Source organism: Lonchura striata, chromosome 5, assembly GCF_050655825.1.
Source record: "Lonchura striata isolate lonStrDom1 chromosome 5, ASM5065582v1, whole genome shotgun sequence".
NCBI lineage: Eukaryota > Metazoa > Chordata > Aves > Passeriformes > Estrildidae > Lonchura > Lonchura striata.
In genome coordinates this window covers 21,984,901-22,003,272 of record NC_140707.1, presented here as the reverse complement: position 1 = coordinate 22,003,272, position 18,372 = coordinate 21,984,901, and the positions used below count along the sequence as shown (strand labels likewise).

The 18,372-nt window shown below is 40.8% G+C and overlaps 2 protein-coding genes across 15 annotated transcripts in view; one reads left to right on the top strand and one right to left on the bottom strand.

The window, feature by feature from the left end:
* The window catches only part of RNF141 (ring finger protein 141), an 81,643-nt gene that overhangs the window by 32,862 nt on the left and 30,409 nt on the right, over window positions 1-18,372 (bottom strand). For all 12 annotated transcript variants that reach the window (XM_085580086.1, XM_085580084.1, XM_085580087.1 and 9 more), the window contains one exon: window positions 2,005-18,372. This exon is cut by the window's right edge and continues 20,811 nt beyond it. The gene's annotated coding sequence lies outside the window, so the exon portion shown is untranslated. The remainder of the gene's footprint in view (window positions 1-2,004) is intronic.
* AMPD3 (adenosine monophosphate deaminase 3) overlaps window positions 784-18,372 on the top strand; it is a 32,924-nt gene continuing 15,335 nt past the window's right edge. Inside the window, exons 1-6 of one of the 3 annotated variants that reach the window (XM_085580077.1) lie at window positions 784-939; window positions 4,274-4,499; window positions 6,991-7,186; window positions 7,567-7,732; window positions 9,677-9,896; window positions 12,360-12,489. In XM_085580077.1, the coding sequence (XP_085436203.1) occupies window positions 4,279-4,499; window positions 6,991-7,186; window positions 7,567-7,732; window positions 9,677-9,896; window positions 12,360-12,489 (933 nt within the window). In that variant the 5' untranslated portion in view covers window positions 784-939; window positions 4,274-4,278. Of the gene's footprint in view, window positions 940-976; window positions 1,168-1,401; window positions 1,588-4,273; window positions 4,500-6,990; window positions 7,187-7,566; window positions 7,733-9,676; window positions 9,897-12,359; window positions 12,490-18,372 lie in introns of those variants that run through there. The other 2 variants (XM_021529466.4, XM_021529464.3) reach the window with 2 other exon arrangements.

Genomic DNA, 18,372 nt, shown 5'->3' with positions numbered 1-18,372 from the left:
CTGTGGGAAAAGCATGTACACACAGCATAAGTCCTTTTTCCAGGCTGAGAAAAAATGCCTATTTTTGTAGTATTGTTTCTAAATATTTTTTTTATTGTGGCTGACTCATTTTTGAATGCTTTGAATTGCTACATGTCTCATACAACAGCTGTAGCCATAATTCTTAGCCGTTTTTATGACCACATGAGGGTGAATGTGCTGCCACTTGTCTAAGGGTCAAACCATCTGCTCTTCTTTGCAACTCAGATTTGGGATGGAAAACTCCTTTCTTTTCACTATATTTCTTTACTAGCTATGTGAAATAAAGGAGTTTCCAAAAGCCAAAACCCCCTGAGGTTTACACATGGAGCATTTCTATGCCTAGCAAGCTGGGGGGACTCAAAACTACCTGATGCCTCATGCTTTGGGACATCTACCTTTAACTCTGCTCATCATTTTACACCAACTATCTTCACTCACTGCATTCCCAGTGCTTCCCTGCATTGTAAAGATATTTTATATCTAAGTGTCTTCAGGTTAGTCTCAAAGTATTGTAACCCAAACTCCCAAAAAATGTCCCTAGAACTTTCAGCTTCAGGGCACAGAATCTCTCAAAATAAGGTCAAGTTCTTTTACACGTTAATATCCTCATTCCTGCTGAGTCACACTGGGTTTGAGCTTCAGTTATTTGCCTTGGCCTATCTACCCGGAAAATTTCTTGGGGTTTTGTTTGTTTGTTTTTTAATATAGACGAACACCTGGACTAGGTTGTTACATTGAAGGGCAGACGCTGTTGAAAACACTTCTGACTGGGACACATCGCCAGCGCACTTACCGGCTGTCACTCTGCACTGACCCCACGACTTTCTGGTCTCGAACCCAAGTTTTCTACGCTAAAGCACTTTTTGAGGAGTTTTGAATCAGGCGCTGGGGAAGGCGGCTCCGCTGAGGCGAATCCAGGTGGGGCTGGGCTCCCGCCCCTCCTTCCCTGCCTGCCGCGCCGGCCGGGGCCATGTGACAGCGCGACTTCTGCCTTCGAGCCGCCCAAGGGGAAGGGGAAGGGGAAGGGGCCGCACTTTCCCCGCCGCTCCGGCTGCGCTGAGGCCGCGGCCCCGCGGGGGAGGCACCGCCCGCGCCCCGCCACAGGTGCAGCTGGCGCCCGGAGCGACAGCGCCGGCGCTCGCAGAGGTACGGACAGGCGCCCCGCCCGCCGCTCGCCCCCCGCGCCGGGGCGGGGCCCGGCTGGGCAGGACAGGCCGGGGCAGCCCCCGCGGGTGCGCCCCCCGCCCGCCGCGGAGCCGCCCCGGCCGCGATGCGGCCGCCCCGGGGGCAGCCGGGCGGCGCGGCGGGGCCGGGGGCGCGGCGAGCGCGCTCCTCCGCCCGCGGGCCATAAAGGGCCGGCCCGGGCGGCGCGGCACTGCGGTACCGGGCGGCCGGCGGGTGGATGCGGCAGCGGGGAGCGGCGGCAGCTGGCGGGAGCGGCGGCAGCTGGCGGGAGCGGCTCCTCCCCCCGCCGCCTCCTCCTCCTCCGCCGGTGGCTCCGGGCAGCGTCTCTCCGGCCGGCGGCGGCCCGGCCCTGCCCCAGCATGGCTCTCCCCGGGGCGCTCGGTAAGTGCCGCGCCGGGCTGGCCCGGGGCGCTGGCCGTGACCTTGGCCGGAGCCGTGCGGGGCTCCTGCGGCGGCCGCGGCCCGGCCCCACCTGCTCGCGGCGCTGGGATGCGGCGCTGCCCGCTGGGCATCCGCGGGGCTCGGAGGCGGCTCTGGCTTTCGCGGCATGTGCTTGGTTTAGATTCAAGGCCGTGAAATGCCTGATCGATAATTGCTTTTTAAGTAATAATTCAAAAATTTTTTTTTTCATTTTTGTGCAGCATGTTTCAAGAGAAATAGCTTTCTTTTCTTCTGCAAAGGTGCAGACCTAAAGGGCAACCAACCTCTCTATTAGATCAAGCTATTTAGGAAAAGAGCATTTACTGAGTGGCATTCATATCCTTTCCCATCACATTAAAATGTCCAGTTGTTGCTCACCTTGGGCAAAGGACAGCAGTTCAATAGAAGGATACTGGATACAGAAGCCTCTTCAAATCCTGGATGGCAAAGCTCACACAAGTATTGCATGAGGTGCCTCATGACTATTTTAGGTTCATTAGGCTCCTCTCTGTGCCATGAGCTAGCAGTGATGTGGGTGAATGTACATTTCAAACTATTCCGTGCCTTAGCATCTCGTGCTTGAGTGGAGAACGTGAGCTTGGGTTCTGTAAGAAAGAAAAAAAACTTTGGTGTCAGTAAAGGATTGTACTTATATCTGTACTTTCTGTCTCTTCACTATTTTATTGTAAGGATTTAAAACACAGCATGGTTTCTCATGCAGTCTGTTTCTTTAGTGCATTTGTGTCTCTGATCACAATTCTCTAGAAAAAGTTCATTTAAACTAGGAAAATGCTCAGCATTTTCTACTCAGCAGAAAAGCCATTATTACTTCACATTGTCCAAGTATTGTTAGCACTCTTACTGTAGTTGGGTAAGTGTAAAGGGAGTTTTTCCCTGGCTGAAGTGGCCCAAAAGGCTCTTGCTGCTGACAGCTGCATCTGTAGCAGGCTCTGCTGCTGACAACTGTGTTCATTGAGGTCAGGGGACAGACTCCCATGACTTCCTGGGGGTTGACATTGCAAAACCAAACCTAAGTTTGGATGCTACTAAGATATGGTAGTGCATTGTCACTGAATTATTCAGCTAAACATATATGTATTTTTAAATTTCTTATGTAGTTAAACTCGATTTTATGAAGACTTAATAACTGACTACAAAACAAATACTCTCCTGTGCAGAAAACAGCACAGTCAGATCCACAGCTCTTTAAAAACAGAGATGCTTTTCTACTGGGATGTGAATGGGTTCTTGTAAAATAAAAATGCAAAGTAATGTAGGGGAACACTAAATTGCTGTGTTATGGTCCAATTTAACTCGCCACCTTTTCATGCTACATTTGCTTTTAGAATAAAAGCAAAAATGCTCTCAAAGCAACTGTGTAAACAGGTGGACATTAATTAGAGTCTTTTAGGCTGAAACCAACAGGATCACATATCAACATGTGAAACTTGCAGCATGCCTACAGAAAAATTGTAATGGGGGCCCTGATAAGTTGTGCCTGAAGAGATAAAAAACTGCCACTCTCCATGCTGACTTCCAGGGTATGTTGTTATTTAAATGAATGCTATCTCACAAAATACGTTGCATTTTTCTAACCAAAAAGGATTCCAAAATGCCAATTTTGGACCCAGACTTCACATTCTGGCAGTGCTTGGATCTGTATGCTGTGACATGTTCGCAGCTATTTTAAACTTATGTAATAAGAATTTAATCTTATTTGTTATAAACTCCATCATACTGAAGGCATTCAGAAAGCTTTATAGTACACAACAAATAATGCTGATCAGTAGCTTATCAGAACTGTGTTTTTTCCTCTCTGGAATGCTTCCATTTGTGCTAAAAAGCACATTCTGAATTGTATGAAAATGGAATAAAAGTAAAACCAGGAAACCACAGAAGAAGCAATAAAGATGGCATTTTAGTAATGATGCTAGTATAAAACAGAAATATTTTGTGATTAAAGGCTAGGTACTTAAAAATTTAAAACATATTCTTTTTGAAAAGTAATATTTAAATACTAAGTAGAAATGGAAGTCCATGACTTATCTGCTTCTCACATGCATTCAGAAATGTGATATGAACTACTACAAATGGAAGAAAGAGTCACTGAGTTAACTATACTACTTTTGTTCCTATTGTGCAAGTATTCCACTTCCCAACAATTCCATGCCTTTCAGATTTCATCTGTGCAAGGGATGGGGTGAGGTGAAAATTACAACCTTCTTTTCTAACTTGCCTGTTGGCTTGAAGTCACTGAGCAAGGAAGAAGGCAAGTAAGCAACTGAGTGAATGTGATTTCCAGGTTTGGTGCAAGGACACACAGCTGAGTATCCATTGTATCACAAATAATTGTCTGTCTGTGCAAGTAAGTGGAATCTCCCGGTCAATCTCTACATAAATTGCTTTGGAATTTTTGTGGGTATGCCACAAAGTTCCTGATGCACAAATTAGCATGGCTCCAAAAGTAGAGCTGCTCTGTAGTTCTTGTGTACTGCATGCTAGTTTGAATTCTGCAGAACTGTTCTACTTTCTTCTGATTTGCTTCAAGCTCTGAATTTTGATAGGCATACCATGGAAAAACCCTCAATCTCTCACACATCTTCATTCATCCTGTAGCTCTAACTTTGTCAACTGTGCTCCTCATCAGGCGAGATGCCCCGACAGTTTCCCAAGCTGAATATTTCCGAGGTGGACGAGCACGTGCGGCTCCTGGCAGAGAAGGTGTTTGCCAAAGTTCTGCGAGAAGAAGACAGTAAGGATGCATTGTCACTCTTCACCGTGCCTGAAGACTGCCCTATTGGGCAGAAGGAGGCCAAGGAGAGGGAGCTGCAGAAGGAGCTGGCAGAACAGCAGTCTGTGGAAACAGCTAAAAGGTTTGTTCTGTTGTTGCTTTCTTAGTGGAAAATAGTTTTTGAGAAGAGTTTGAGTTCATATTGAAATACCTGGCAGACAGCATTCTGCCTCTTACTACTCTAGGAGAAAGGTCAGCAGCAGGCACCAGGGCCACCCCGTGGTGTCCTTCTGTCCTGTGCAGGAGCTATTGGGATGGGCCCCAGGGAGCTTGGATTGGTCAGGTTGTCTCAGCTTGTGATCCCAGCAATAGCACAGATATTGCTCATGCAAATTTAATAAACAGCATAGCTGGGTAGAAATGAACAAAACCCTGAGACTCTTTAATGGAAGAAGAGTCAGAAAAAGAAACACTGCCCCCTCTTTTTCTAGTTTCATTAAGAGAAACAAAATTTTAACAGAGAAAATGACAGTGGCATGATACTTCCTTTAGTCTCTGCAAAAATAGATGAAAGCAAAGAATTTATATTTAAGATCAAGGGATAAGGTGAAAAGTGGTATTGTCATAATGAGTTTATTTGTAGGTTTCCTTTACTCACAGAGATAAAGTCTAACCACTGTCAGCCATAAAAGTATACATTAAACAAAAAGAAATTGCATTCTAACTTTGGTTTTCCCATGGCTGTAATGAAGGCAAACTTGCTTTGGTTTGTGAGGTATTTTTTTTTTTTTTAAATTCTGTAAGAGAGGCAGCCTTCCCCTGATGTCAGGCTGTTCCAGTGTCTTGCCTTCACAGGACTGCTGGGCTGTTTCTGGAGTCACATGAGCTCAGCAGCAGCCTGACACCAAGTGGGTTGGACGTGTACAGACTCTTCAAAAAGCAGGCAGGCAAGAAAGCATTTGAAAGTGATAGCTAAACCCATGTACCTGGTTAGCTGCAGAAAGGCAGTTGGGCAACACTTGGAATCATGTTTCTGGAACAGAAGGGAGACGAGTCAATTTAGTTAAATTAAGGTATGACTCACTGATGATACAAGCTGAGACTTTGGGTTTGGAATTGTGCAAGTGGATTTCCCAGTTGGCATATTCATAGACATAAACAGGCACAGAAGGGAAAACCAGATGTTTTCAGTCAAACAAATGTTTGGTATATATTTCCTCCTGGACTAGTGTGTTTCATTTTTAATTTGGAAAATTCATCTCACAGAAACAAAGTCAGGTTTCGTACAGGTTCAACTGTAGGAAGGGGCATTAAAGGTATTTTGTTTACATGTAGTAACAGAACAAGTGTTCATCCCTGCCCTGCAGGACTGAAGGGACAGTGACACAAGTACAGCTTGTGCTGTTTCCAGTCTCAGTTGATCAAACACTGCCTTTCAAAACTGATGCTGATTTCCAAGGTGACTACAAGTACTTTAGAGGATGACATTTGGGTGTTAATTGTACTAGCACTGCATGTTCTTATTCTTAAGAATACCACAGAAGAAATATGCGGCTTTCTGAGAATGTTCCAGTGTTCCTTTTTCTTTGCTAGTGATTCTTAGTAACATTTTAAGGTTTTGGTATCTAACTTAAAAAGCAGGGACTATTTCCACAGTGCAAAAGAAATTGTTATCACAGGTACTTGATAACATTTATATTATTTATATATTATATTAATATTTAAAATACATTTAAGCACATTTAAACTGAATAAGGAAAATTAATTCCATCTTCAGAGATATTCCAAAGCTCCACTTGAGGTATTAGGGTTACTTCACTGGAAAACACAGCATTCTTTTTTAGCAGGTTTATCTGAATTGCACATCTATCACAGCTTTGATGAGAAAAGGCAGCATTTTTAAATGTATGTAGTTCCACCTGAAGGGAGGAATGGACTTTTGTATCAAAGCCATGCTGTGATATCATTCTGATAACCACATCAGCCTTCTGCTCAAGTCTCATCAAACACTGCCTAAGGAATAACTAGATGCTCCTCCTTTTCCTTACAAGTTGAACTGAATGATTGTGAAATTTTGTTGCCTAATCTTGTCTGACAACTAGAGGAATTTTAGGTCTGGCAAGTTTTGGGAAGAATGGGAAGTCTGTGTAACAGCATGATAATTTAGAACAATTCCCATATGCAATATTCCATATGTACAGACTTGTTTCTGTCTAATCCTTCACGAATTCTGATGCTGTCAGTCTGTAAGAATTGACCCTTACTGAAGTGAGCACAGTGATCACATTTTCCTTTACACAGTGACTTGCTGAAACTGAAGTTGTGAAAAGTGAAACACAAACCTTAGGGCATCTTAGAGTGGTTGTAAGTAAATTGTGGCATATTGGACTCATGTAGAGGGTAAGTGCAATTGTGTGTGGTGTAGATCATGTGAAATGTCAATACAGAGAAGCTAAAAGCACAAGTACTTTCTGAGCAGGGTTTTTTCTGTGGTATGAAAGACACTGTTTTCTTGTGGTATTTTTCATTAGTAAAATTTCCTAGGGGGTGATTTCTTTGCTGTAATCAGTTTGCCAGTGTATTAAGTGTTTTATACCATGGCTTATTTTATGTTTTATACCATGAATTCGTAGGAAGAAAAGTTTCAAGATGATTAGATCCCAGTCTTTGTCATTGCAAATTCCACCTCAGGAATGGAAAGCACCAACGGCCAATCCTGTCCTGTCTCCTGCAACACCAGTTCTTCCGAGTGCTTTTGTGCCAGTCCAAGTGCCATATGATGTACCAGAATTCCAGAGAGTTTCAATTAGTGGGGACTACTGTGCAGGGGTAAGAAACTATTGTTTTCCCACTTTGTGTATCTGGAGGGTGTAAAAAAGGTCCCATATATGTACATGAAGTGTAAAATGCCAATATGATGGTTCTCTGCAACAAACTTCAAATTGTTTTGTCAATACAGTGATTTGTTAGACAGCTAGAAGTCAAGGTCACGTTGTTCTATACTCTTTCTAAAATAAGCTGGATAAAAACATAATCAGATGTTCAAGAATAGGATAAAATAATTTGTGTGTGTTTTGTGTATTGTATTTGGTTTCTGCTTATGTCACTGGCTTACTGACTCCTTGGGCAAGATCTTTGTGGTCAAGCCCCACACACTTCTATGCTAGAACTGCTATTTTTTCCAGTATTTATCCAGGTTTTCCTTCCAGGTTACAGTTGATGACTATGAACAAGCTGCCAAGAGCCTGGTGAAAGCTCTCCTCATCCGAGAGAAGTACTCACGTCTTGCCTACCATCGCTTCCCAAGAACAACCTCTCAGTACCTGTGCAGCATGCGGGATCAGAAATGGAAGGTTGAAGATGAGGTGCACCCAGGTGAATACCCTTTTTAAAATATTCAATTACATTCTGAAAAATGTGATGATCTCTTCTGACTGTCTTTGTAATTTATTCTGTTATTGACTGGAGAATCACTAACAGGCCTAAATTATAAATCCTGTATCTAATTTGGAAATTTAGTGCTGAAAACCTAAAAACCAAGACTAGACTCTCATTGATTACTTTATTTCCTAAGCAAATATTAAGTAGCATACTTGTGCTCCCCCAGGAAAAAGCTGTATGGCTGTGGTTTAAAGTGAAGTCATTCCTCCTCATCTTGGCATAGGGAACTAAAAAAGGTGATGAGCTCATCTACTTCATAAATTGAAGCATGATACAGACATGCCAGTTAGCAAGCCCTGAGTCAGGAATTTCACAGGCAGGCTACACTTGCCAGGTCAAGACTGGAAGCTGTAGCGTCATATTTGTTGGGCGTTCTGCCTGGGTAAATAAACTGATCTCTCAACAAGGCTTATTAGGTTGAAAATATTCCCCCACTATGTGTGTCACAAATTATTTTTGTCTCTAAGGTGGGTTGTGTCTTGAAAGCTTTGCTTGTGCATTAAACTGTTTGCACTGCTCATTTCTGGATTAGGCTGTGAGGAGCAATCTTTGGTCTGTACAGATGGGCCACTGTAGATGTATCCATGTTGCTGACAACTTATTTTCAGCCTTGAAGTGACATTTTAAATCAATTACTGGTTTAGTGGTTGAAAGAGGGTGACTAAATATGTTTTCAAGTGCTTGTTTTCCAGGAAGAGTGTAAAGAGGACAGTATACTGAATATTCAAGACTAGGAAGATATTTTGGAACAGCTGCCAGGGAGACATTTCCAAGCTATTATTAGGTTAATAACTTTCTTACAGTTAGGATTTTAAACTTTTGACACAAAAAATGAAATCTTGTTACACAATGTCTTAATTAGCACAAGTTTGAGCTAAATAGTTATAAATATTAGAGATAAGGATGGTATCAGTTTATAACATTAATTCAGGTACTCTAGGTGAATAAAAGGACTGGTAATTACTTTTCTGTCTGGCTTGATTGAACAGGTAAAAGAAGAAATCTCTGATAAGACTGAGCCAAAGAATATAGTTCAGTTGACATAAATGCAGTCAGGACACTTTGTGCTGGTTGCATTAGTCAGATACTGTAAAAGAAGTGATGATTGTTCACAACAGGAGTGACAATGTTTGAGTGTTCACATAAGCTAGATCTCCTAGAAGTGTGTGTGTGATTACTTGATTAGTAGGAAAAGACTTTGTAACTTCTTAAAGGCTTTACAAAACTGTACTGAACAAATCCCAGTTGTGCTTCTGGCGCTTTGTGATTTTATTTATGATCAGAAGGCCAGGGGATAAACTGGATTTGTGTTGTACAATTTTTGGCTTCTATCCTTCCTGCTTCTATTAAAAAAGAAAATTATTAAAAAAGCTCAAACAGAACCCTCACAACAGAAAAACACACATAAACAAACTGACTCCCACAAACTAAAAATCTCCAATCAAAACACAACAAAACCAACTGATTCTATGCTTAAATCCAAACTTCCAAAATTGCTGGCGAGTGAGAAAGTGAAAAGAAAATACAACATTAATTATAGTGTTCAAAGATCTCAACTGTACTTTGACCATCCTAATTTAAATACTTCTGCAAACTCGTTTTCAAACTTATTCCAGCACACATTAATGAATAATAGTATTAAATTTGTATGCCTTGGTTCAGAGAACTCTAATAACATAAAACATTTGCATTAAGGTAGGCTCCTTTAGAGAGGGGCTGCAACTAAAGCAGATCTTTTATAGTAACTGAATGTGATTTTAATGAAAATACTGAGATCTATTAGAAATTAAGCTTTACAGAAGTAGAAAGTTCTTTTTGTAATTATTTTGCCTTTTGTGTAAGTTATTTCTTCCAACTGTAATGTAAATTTGTTTTCAGATTTCCATTCACCCCCAGAAGAAAATGAAGATCCTTATAATCTCGATGCTGCTCCAGACAATTTGGATTATGTTATCAAGCTGAAAGGTGGCATTCCCTTTGTTTATGATAGCAAAGAGATGATGGAGCTCAATGAGCCTCGGAGTTTGCCATATCCTGACCTGCAGACCTACACCCTTGACCTGAGCCACGTTCTTGCTCTAATTGCAGATGGCCCAACGTATGTTCCTCTTTTGTCACTCTCTGCCCCTTCAGGCTGCTGCTTACCTGTGGCTTTAGTACTTCTCCCTTCTGTGATACTTAATTCCTCAGCATATGCATTTTGTAGCAGTGCTTTGTCTTTCTCAAGCATTAATGCATAATGAAAAATCTTAAAAAGTAAAAAATACAATGCCACCTATGGCTACCTTTCATTTCTTTGGTTTCTTAGCATCAACCATGGCAAAAAAGGGGTTAACAGAAAAAACATCAAGGAACTGGCCAAATGTTTCCATTCAAGTCAAATCTGACCCAAACTTCTTGAAGCATGGGAACTGAAACTTAAGCTTTTTTTTTTTTTAATTTTGTTTTTGCCTGTGCTGAACCTGAGGTTTTTGAACAGTTGTCCTGAATTCCTTCATATCTATTTTGCTCTGGTTGCATGAAGAGAAACCCTGCATATGCAGAGCATACAGATCAGCTCAGCAACATAAATATTCAGTCTGATTTGTTCCAGATGTTAATTAACTGCTCATATGCTGCAAAACTGACCCATGTATGCACAATCAAAATAAGTCCCAAACTTCCCAGAACCACCAAATTCCTGTGAAGTTTCTAAAAACTAGAAATGTAACAACTCTAGTACTATAGTACAATTATAGTCAGTGACACTCATGACAAAACAATGTCCTTGCCTAGTGCATGATGAAAGCATGTGCATCCAGTTTTAAGTTTAATTCCTATCTGAGAATTGGAAACGGCACCATCTCTCATGGCCTCAACACCAGGAAAGGAAAAGAATCCACTCTAGGATGGAACCAAGCAGGAACCTGAACTGTTCTTCTAAGCTATTTGCCCAGTGTGCCAGCACTGCATTGCTGGTCCTCTGCCTGGGAGAGATCATCACTGACTGTGCCCAATTAGCCCCACCTGGTGCATTCTTTCCCCTGTCTGTCTCACAGCTGTGCCAATCTGTCTGCCTTGTGCAGCAACAGTGGCAGAACAAGCCTGGCCCACTCCTTAAGCCCTTTCTCAGGAGCCAACTCCTGTGCTTCTGGTAGCCTTATCAGCTCCAAATCAGTGCCAGGCTGAGCAGGCTTTGGTTACAGAGCAATGGGCAAATTCATTCCAGTTACAGTGCCTTATATTCCCAGACAGATAATGAGAAGTTAAAAGGATGAGGAGGAAAACCAGAAACAAGAGTCATGCTGAAGCCCCTTTTGCAGTTTGCACTTAAACCTTAGACTTCACATTTGTAACAGGGCCCTAAGAAGGGCTATGGTAGGACAAATTAGAACACTCAGCACTGTGGTGAATGTAGGTCAGTCACCTGCTTCTTTCATTAATTCAGAGTAAGTTTTTGCAGGCTCATCTACACTCTCTAATAAATGTGCAAAACTGTAAAGAAAAAGGTCTTTCCCATAATCCTGTTGCATAAACTCTTCTTTTGGTATTGTTTCCCTATTTGCAGCAAGTGCTTTCCTGTCATTTATGCCCATCACGTGTGGGGCTGCTCAGAGATCAGGAGCCACCAATTCTTTAATCTTTGCTGCTAGTAAACTGATGAAATCTCACCCTTACTCCTCAGGCTTGTGGTCTTTTGGATAACAGTATGATCTAACAGACTTCCTGCAATGGGCAAAGAGGTCTTGACTGGTATTGGGTTTTGTGAGACTGGGTTTGAAACAGACTTCCAAAACCATAATAGGATATGTGTCCTATTGAGGAGAGATTGGCAACAATAAAGCAGGAAAAAGAAGGCTATTACATTAATAGTGCTAACAAAATATTGTGGAGTCAATAAGAATTGACAGATGGTGAAGAGAAAAACCATGTCATTGGTTAAAAATAGAAGGAGAAACATGACAGAAGATGAAAGTGAAGATGGAGCTCTGAGTAGGCAAGCAGGAACAAAAAAGCATATTTTCTAAAAAAGACATAAGAAATTATTTTGGAAAAAAGTATTTCTACACAATATGTGTTCTCAAGGCACGGAAGATGAAAGCATATTGGATCTTGTCTTTGTTTCTCACATTTAACTGGAAAAGCAAATAAATTTGGAGGATTAAAAATATTCATAAGTAAGGCTGGATGATAAGTTGTTTCTGTTATATATGAGAAGATGGTTCTTTTGGAGGTACCATTTTAGAGAAGTTGTAATTGATGTCACATTTGATTATAGGTTTCATGCTTTGGTCATTATTACTAAAAGGACTGCAGTTTATGCACAGGTATAGTGATGAATACTTGGACAAGTTGAAGGACATAACATGGTTATGTAGAGTTCTGTTTGAGATTTCACTAACAACATTGGTCTGAAATTTGCTTACATATTTGTTAACCAATAGGATAAAAAGATTGGATTTGTCTTGGACCTTGTAAAATGCCCCAACTTTGTTTTTACTGTGAAAACTTTTATGTTCTTTTTGAATTTGAAATACATCTAGTTTTAAGTTACTCTTCATGTTTGTGTTTTCTTTTACAGAAAAACATATTGTCATCGGAGGCTTAACTTTTTAGAATCTAAATTTAGCTTACACGAGATGTTAAACGAGATGTCAGAATTTAAAGAACTGAAGAGTAATCCCCATCGAGACTTTTATAATGTGAGAAAGGTAAGTGTGAGAAGGATTAAAGGCATGACACTGTTTTTAGTAGGAGTACCAGCAGTTTTGTTTTTCTTATGGGAGGTGTAGATGATATTCAGGAAGTAGTGTGTGCCTACCACTCTACTGAATTAAGTTATTTTAAAAATGTTGATGTTTTTTTTTACATGGGAGCTCTCCAGGAAAATTAACTTGAATATGCGTGGGTTAATTGGATTTTGCTAAACTAATTTGTTTACTTATTCAGAATCAAAGGGGCTTAATTGTGTTCAGATTGCTTTAAAGGAGTGAAACAGAGTTAATCAAATGGAGCTCACTTGGATTATGAATAAAAGTATCCTTATGGAGGTTTAATTAATTTTAATGAACTCAAAGACATTCAAGTGCATTTTTCTGCTTTCGTGTAGGTACATCCTACTAGAATATAGTAGGAACAGCTGTACAGATTTTAGATTATAATTTCATTTCATATTGAAAATAGATGTTTAAATACATGTCAAAAGACCTCCCACAGAAACTAAACTGAGGGTTCATGCTGCTATCAGTATCTGGTAAAAAAAGTCTGTGATATATTAAGTAAAAAGATAATCTGAGTTGTAGTCTTGGCTCCGTCTGAGATACACTGGGCTACAATTAGGAGACAGGTAGGGGAATCAAGGAGCTGATTTTATTTCCTGACATATTCACGCCCAAGAGAGCTGCGTTCTCTTCAAAGCATGGAAGCAACAGTGTTAGGCTGCTTTATTTGCTTCCCTTTCCTGAAGTGGAGAGGAAGTTACTGGAGTTACTGTTTCATTTTGATAGGAGAGATTTCTTCAGAATTGTTGCTGGTGGTTTTAACCACTTTGGGTCAATTTTGCATTGTTTCTCTATGTAACTGGAAGAAGTGATCCTTATTTGTAACTTCAGGGTTTCCTAATCCTTCTTGTTGCGTTTTAGTTAGCATTAGTTCATCAAAAAGTCCTCTTGGCTTTTCCCCATAATGCCCAATGTGTTTGATGGCTACTGTTGTAGTAGTTTAGAGTGGTAAACTGTCCCAGCATCCATCACAGGGGTGGAAACAGATGAGTTGTCAGGTAAGGTCTAATGGATTTCACCCTTCTGACTGTTAAACGTATGGATGGGAGGATCTGTCAGCTAATTCACTCAAGTGGCAGGCTGGGAGTTGAGTCTGACAGTTCTCTTGCATAACCCTAGAAAGACATTTGCTACGTGCCACGTTCAGAGAAGGCACTTCAAGAGCTGACAGATACTTGAATAAAACACGTGGTGACTGAGACATGCAGAGGTGTGGATCAGGTGAATACCACAAACAGTTTATTAGTGAGAAGTTGTAATTAACAGGATTGTACTTGCTGAGTTCAGCTTTTCATCTAAAAGCAAATGTTCAATGTCTCTGGGTATATCTTAATTATTTTTTAATTACCTGCTTTTGAATAAGCCACTCTACAAAAGGATTCATATTGTTCAAAAGCCCAAAATGTGTGTTGCTTCCCCTCTGGCAATATGCACATTCCAGAGAGCTGGAACCAGCCTGCTCTGCTCTGCCAAAGACAATTCCTTCTGCCAGGTACTGGTTGAAAAATTCCTGCTGCACAGAGCTCATCTTGCTTAAAGTATTTTTATGAAGCAAGCTCACAGGTAGTATTTTTCCGAAGCACTCTGGAAAGTAAACTGCATTGTAGGTACAATTCCTGTAAGCCCCCAGGTAATCTTGTTTTCCCTGTGTCTTGCTAACCCCTGTAATGTTTGGAGCTAGAACTTCTCTGAAGTTCTTCCTTGCTAATAACAGTATGAGCAGTGAAATATTTGAAATCCACACTTCTCAGCCTGTGTTTTCAGGATGTCTCTCTGTTAAGTCAAGCCTAAGAAGTGCTTACTGCTCACAAGGAAAGCAAGGAACAAGATTCACCTTCCCAAGGCTGTTGGTGAAGTTGTGTATCACATCCCTTTGACACAAGTGTGAAGATCCTGGTACAAGCTGCTTATATGAAAGAGCCAAAGTAACGGATGGAAAATGCCCAAATTAGAACAGATATGAATGGAGCGGCGAGGTCAGGCAGTGAACGTGTACTGCTGCATTTAGAAAGGTGCGGTAGAAAGCTGGCCAGGATTAATTGCTAGCATGACAACCAAACCTGGTTTTCCCCTGCCTCCTTCCTTGCTTTTCCTGATTTAATAGGAGTTCTCCTGTGAGACCATCTATTCTTAAAACCCATAATTATGAGCATAAGGCTCATCTTAAATAAGGGACATGCATGTTTTTATCTTGCATATTGAACTTAACTGGAATGCAGCCCAAGATATGTTTTGCACAGTTTTGCAAGCTGGACCTGGAAAATTGTCCTTTACTAAGGACACAGGTATTTCTGTAGACAGACAAGAACCCACAGATGGTGAGAAAGCATGGCTGGCTCCCCTTGGTTCTCTCACAGATGTCTGTGAGAAAACACTAACTTCAGAGGAGACTCTTGAGTCTGCCCTCAGCAGGATTCCTCATGTCCTCCAGTTGATGCACAGCAAAGTGCAGGCAACACATGTTTCCCATATAACACTGTGTACATGAAGAATGAAATTAAGGAACCAGTTTATCTCTATGATACACAAACTCAGAACTGAGTTTTAACCTTGGTGTACCAGGGTGTCTCTGTGTCCAATAGCCTCAGATAATTCAGAGCAGCCACTTTTTTTTTTTTTAGGTGAAGCCAGATTTTTTTACCTAACATTATTTGCTACCTTTGTAATGGATATTGATGTACTGAATTGGCAGGTGTCCTTCACTGCAAATAGCTTTGATACAGTTTCTAAAGAAATAAAAATCACAGTCTAAGCCTCTTTGGATATTCTTTCTTTCTGTAGCCACTATTTCAGTGTGTCAGCAAACCATACCTGAGGCTGTGTCCTAGCAGTGACTTTTACACATCATATTCTCCTGCCTGCAGGTTTACTAGTGCAGGTGCCCAACCTTGTGTAGGGAGCTGTGCATGGGAGAATGCAGTTTGTGTATTCACAGCCCTGCTGAATGCTCTACTGCAACAGCTGGCTGCTGCTGTGACATCTGTTGGATGAGGGTGGTGCAATGAATTTTTATTTTTTTACTTATTGGTTAGGCAAAGAGGAAGTAAATTCTAGCTGGTTTTTAAGACCAAAGAGTTAATATACCACTGGTTGTACTTGTAAGAAAGAAAGTTAAGAGTGGGGTTAAATGCTACTAAATTCTAGAGATCTCAAAAAATAATGAAATTAGCAGATGTCTGCTTTTTAAACGTTTCATTACAAGCCTTGTGAGTGAATGGTGAACCTATACCATAACTTCTCTGAACTTTGATTCATCCTAAGTTTGCTTGTTTTTATGTTTCTTTTGTTTCCCCCAGAAGCTACTTAACTGACTTTGGTGATGAAATAATTTCATCATATAAACCAAAACGACAGCAAACATGAAGACTTAGGGGTTAGCATCAGATCCAGAGGGAATGCCCCTTCAGCATGACATTGAATTGTGCCTTACCACAGTTAGCTGGCAGCAAAGCTGGCTGTTGTGCTTTCAAAGCTCTGAGTGCTGCTTGTCCCCTCCTGCCTTGCAAAGATGCTGAGGCAAATTCTTGCCCTCAGTCTTGGAAGTGAGCACAAAATACGATCAGGTGCAAAGGCATCAATGATTATAATGCAAAACTTCTGTTGAGACCATAAAAAAAGCTTTTCCTGTCCTTTCTTTTAGTAATTAAAAGAACAGAACAAGAGATTTTCTCTTCACAGCAGTGTATTTCTGTATTTGTGTCAATACAAACACTTGGGTTGGATTCTGCAGCCAAACAAGAAGCTGGATACGCAGGGATTCTCTTCTCATCTCTCCTGGTTTCTAGGTTGCTCTGCATGGTATAAATATGAATTAGACAAGCTGCTGAGGAGCTCTGCACAGCTCTAGGGAATATTTCTGCTGCCAGGAGCATTCCTGCACTACCCAAGGACAAAGTATTTTGTGTCTCTGCCTCTCATGCCTGTTAAAGAACTGCAAGGAGAAAATCAATCCCACTGTATAGAGCTTTGCATCCTATCAGAAAGCTGATGAAGTTTGAATGTATTGACAAGCAGGGATCTAGCAGTGGGATGAGGAATGATTTCCCTTCAATTCAGCACTGAAGTAAAGCCTGCAGAGGACTCAGTGTCAAGTTCATGCAGCCCATAGCTATTGGGTTAGAAGTATTTACAAATGTAATTGTATGTGTTTAGAAAATGTGGCAGTTTACACCTGTGGATATTACTAATCTAGGCACTGGAAAAGTTCAGTGTTATTAAAAGGGCATTTCTTTTTGCTGCATTTTTCACTTATCACTGAACTAGCTCATATGCCCAATTCAGTGCAGCACTGTCTGTGATATGCACAGATAAACATCTATAAATCAGATCTGAGATGGAGGTTTTGTGGAGATCTGAGTGACAGTGGAAGGAAAGAGAAGGAATGAAGGAAGAAAAGGGAGGAGGCAGAGTAGTTTAGGGAGGCTGGTGCTGGTTAGATGTACAGGGCAATGAGAACTCCGAACTCCTTCAGGCTGTAAGCTGTACACCGTAGGAATCTGCAGAGAAAGAAAGCCTGGAGGATTGCTGAGTGAAGGGAATTCTACCACCCTTTTAAGTGCAAGAAAGCTGATGTCCATCATTGCTTGAATGATGGAATTACAAGAATTTAACCTTTATGTAAACAACTGTTTCCATTTGTTACAAGGGTGAATTCACTGAAGGTATAAAACTGTGTTTTAAGACAGGCTTCTGTCAGTTATTCTGTTTTTCTTTCCATTGAAGATTAATGTGACCTTGAATGAAAGGTTTTCTGCTGGGGGAGAGGACAATAAGCAGTGCAACAGGAAATCTGGTTAAGGGAGAACCAAGGAGAAACTGGGCTGGAATGGCACTATAGTAAATTTGAAAATGCAAGGAGGATGTTTGCAAATAGAAACAAATAAACATTGTGGTGGGGGTGTGTTACTCATGGTCCAGAAAAGCATCAGCTTATTTATGTATTGTATGAAGAACAAAATGGTGACATCTTAAACTGGGAGTGGCTTTGTCTTTTCTTTGGAGGGGAGGAAGGAGGCAAAGGGGATATTTGTCACCCTTGTATGAATTCAGTCTGTTCAAATTGTTTTAGTAGAAGCCTTTCATAATAAATAACAATAAAATTAATAACTATATTTTAGCATAACATTTCACATAATAATAATAATGGCTATAATCTGCCTAACCAGTCAGCCCACCTAAGCTCTATCTAAGGGTTCTGTGTTCAGATACTTCATTTAGTTAGGATTGCACCCTGCATGGTAAAAATGTACAAGAGCATACACACTATATGCTAGGGTAGCTCAAGCTCAAGTCCTTAAAACCTTCCAAAAAGTTGCATTTATGCTAAAAAAACAATAAAGAAGAAAAGCTATGTGATACTCTTATGATTTTAGACTTGAGTCTTTTATGACTTTTGGTTACTGAAGTTGCTGCGTGCTTAAAGGTCACATTATACTGGGTAGTAAAAAAAGGTCACTAAAGTAGTGAATATTCTATGGAAACAGCATGAAGAAATGAAGAAGATTCCAGAAAGGTCTCTTAACTTTTGGCAGATATGTATGTTTAGGTTGAATGAGAGGGTAAAATAATTGTATGTATATATATATATGTGTGTGTGTGTGTGTGTGTGTGTGTATAAAGGCAGATTTATGTTCTCAGAATAAACCTGCTGTGGTTTACTCAGCTCTAGGGCTGTCTGTGATGTGTTTGTGGGGACTAGAGAAGATGTCAATGGAGCTCACTGAATAGCAAAGGCACATTCTAGAGAATTACTTCTCAACAGGAAGCAGGATTTTAAAAGCAATGTGATATTTGCAAACAAGTAAACAAAAGAAA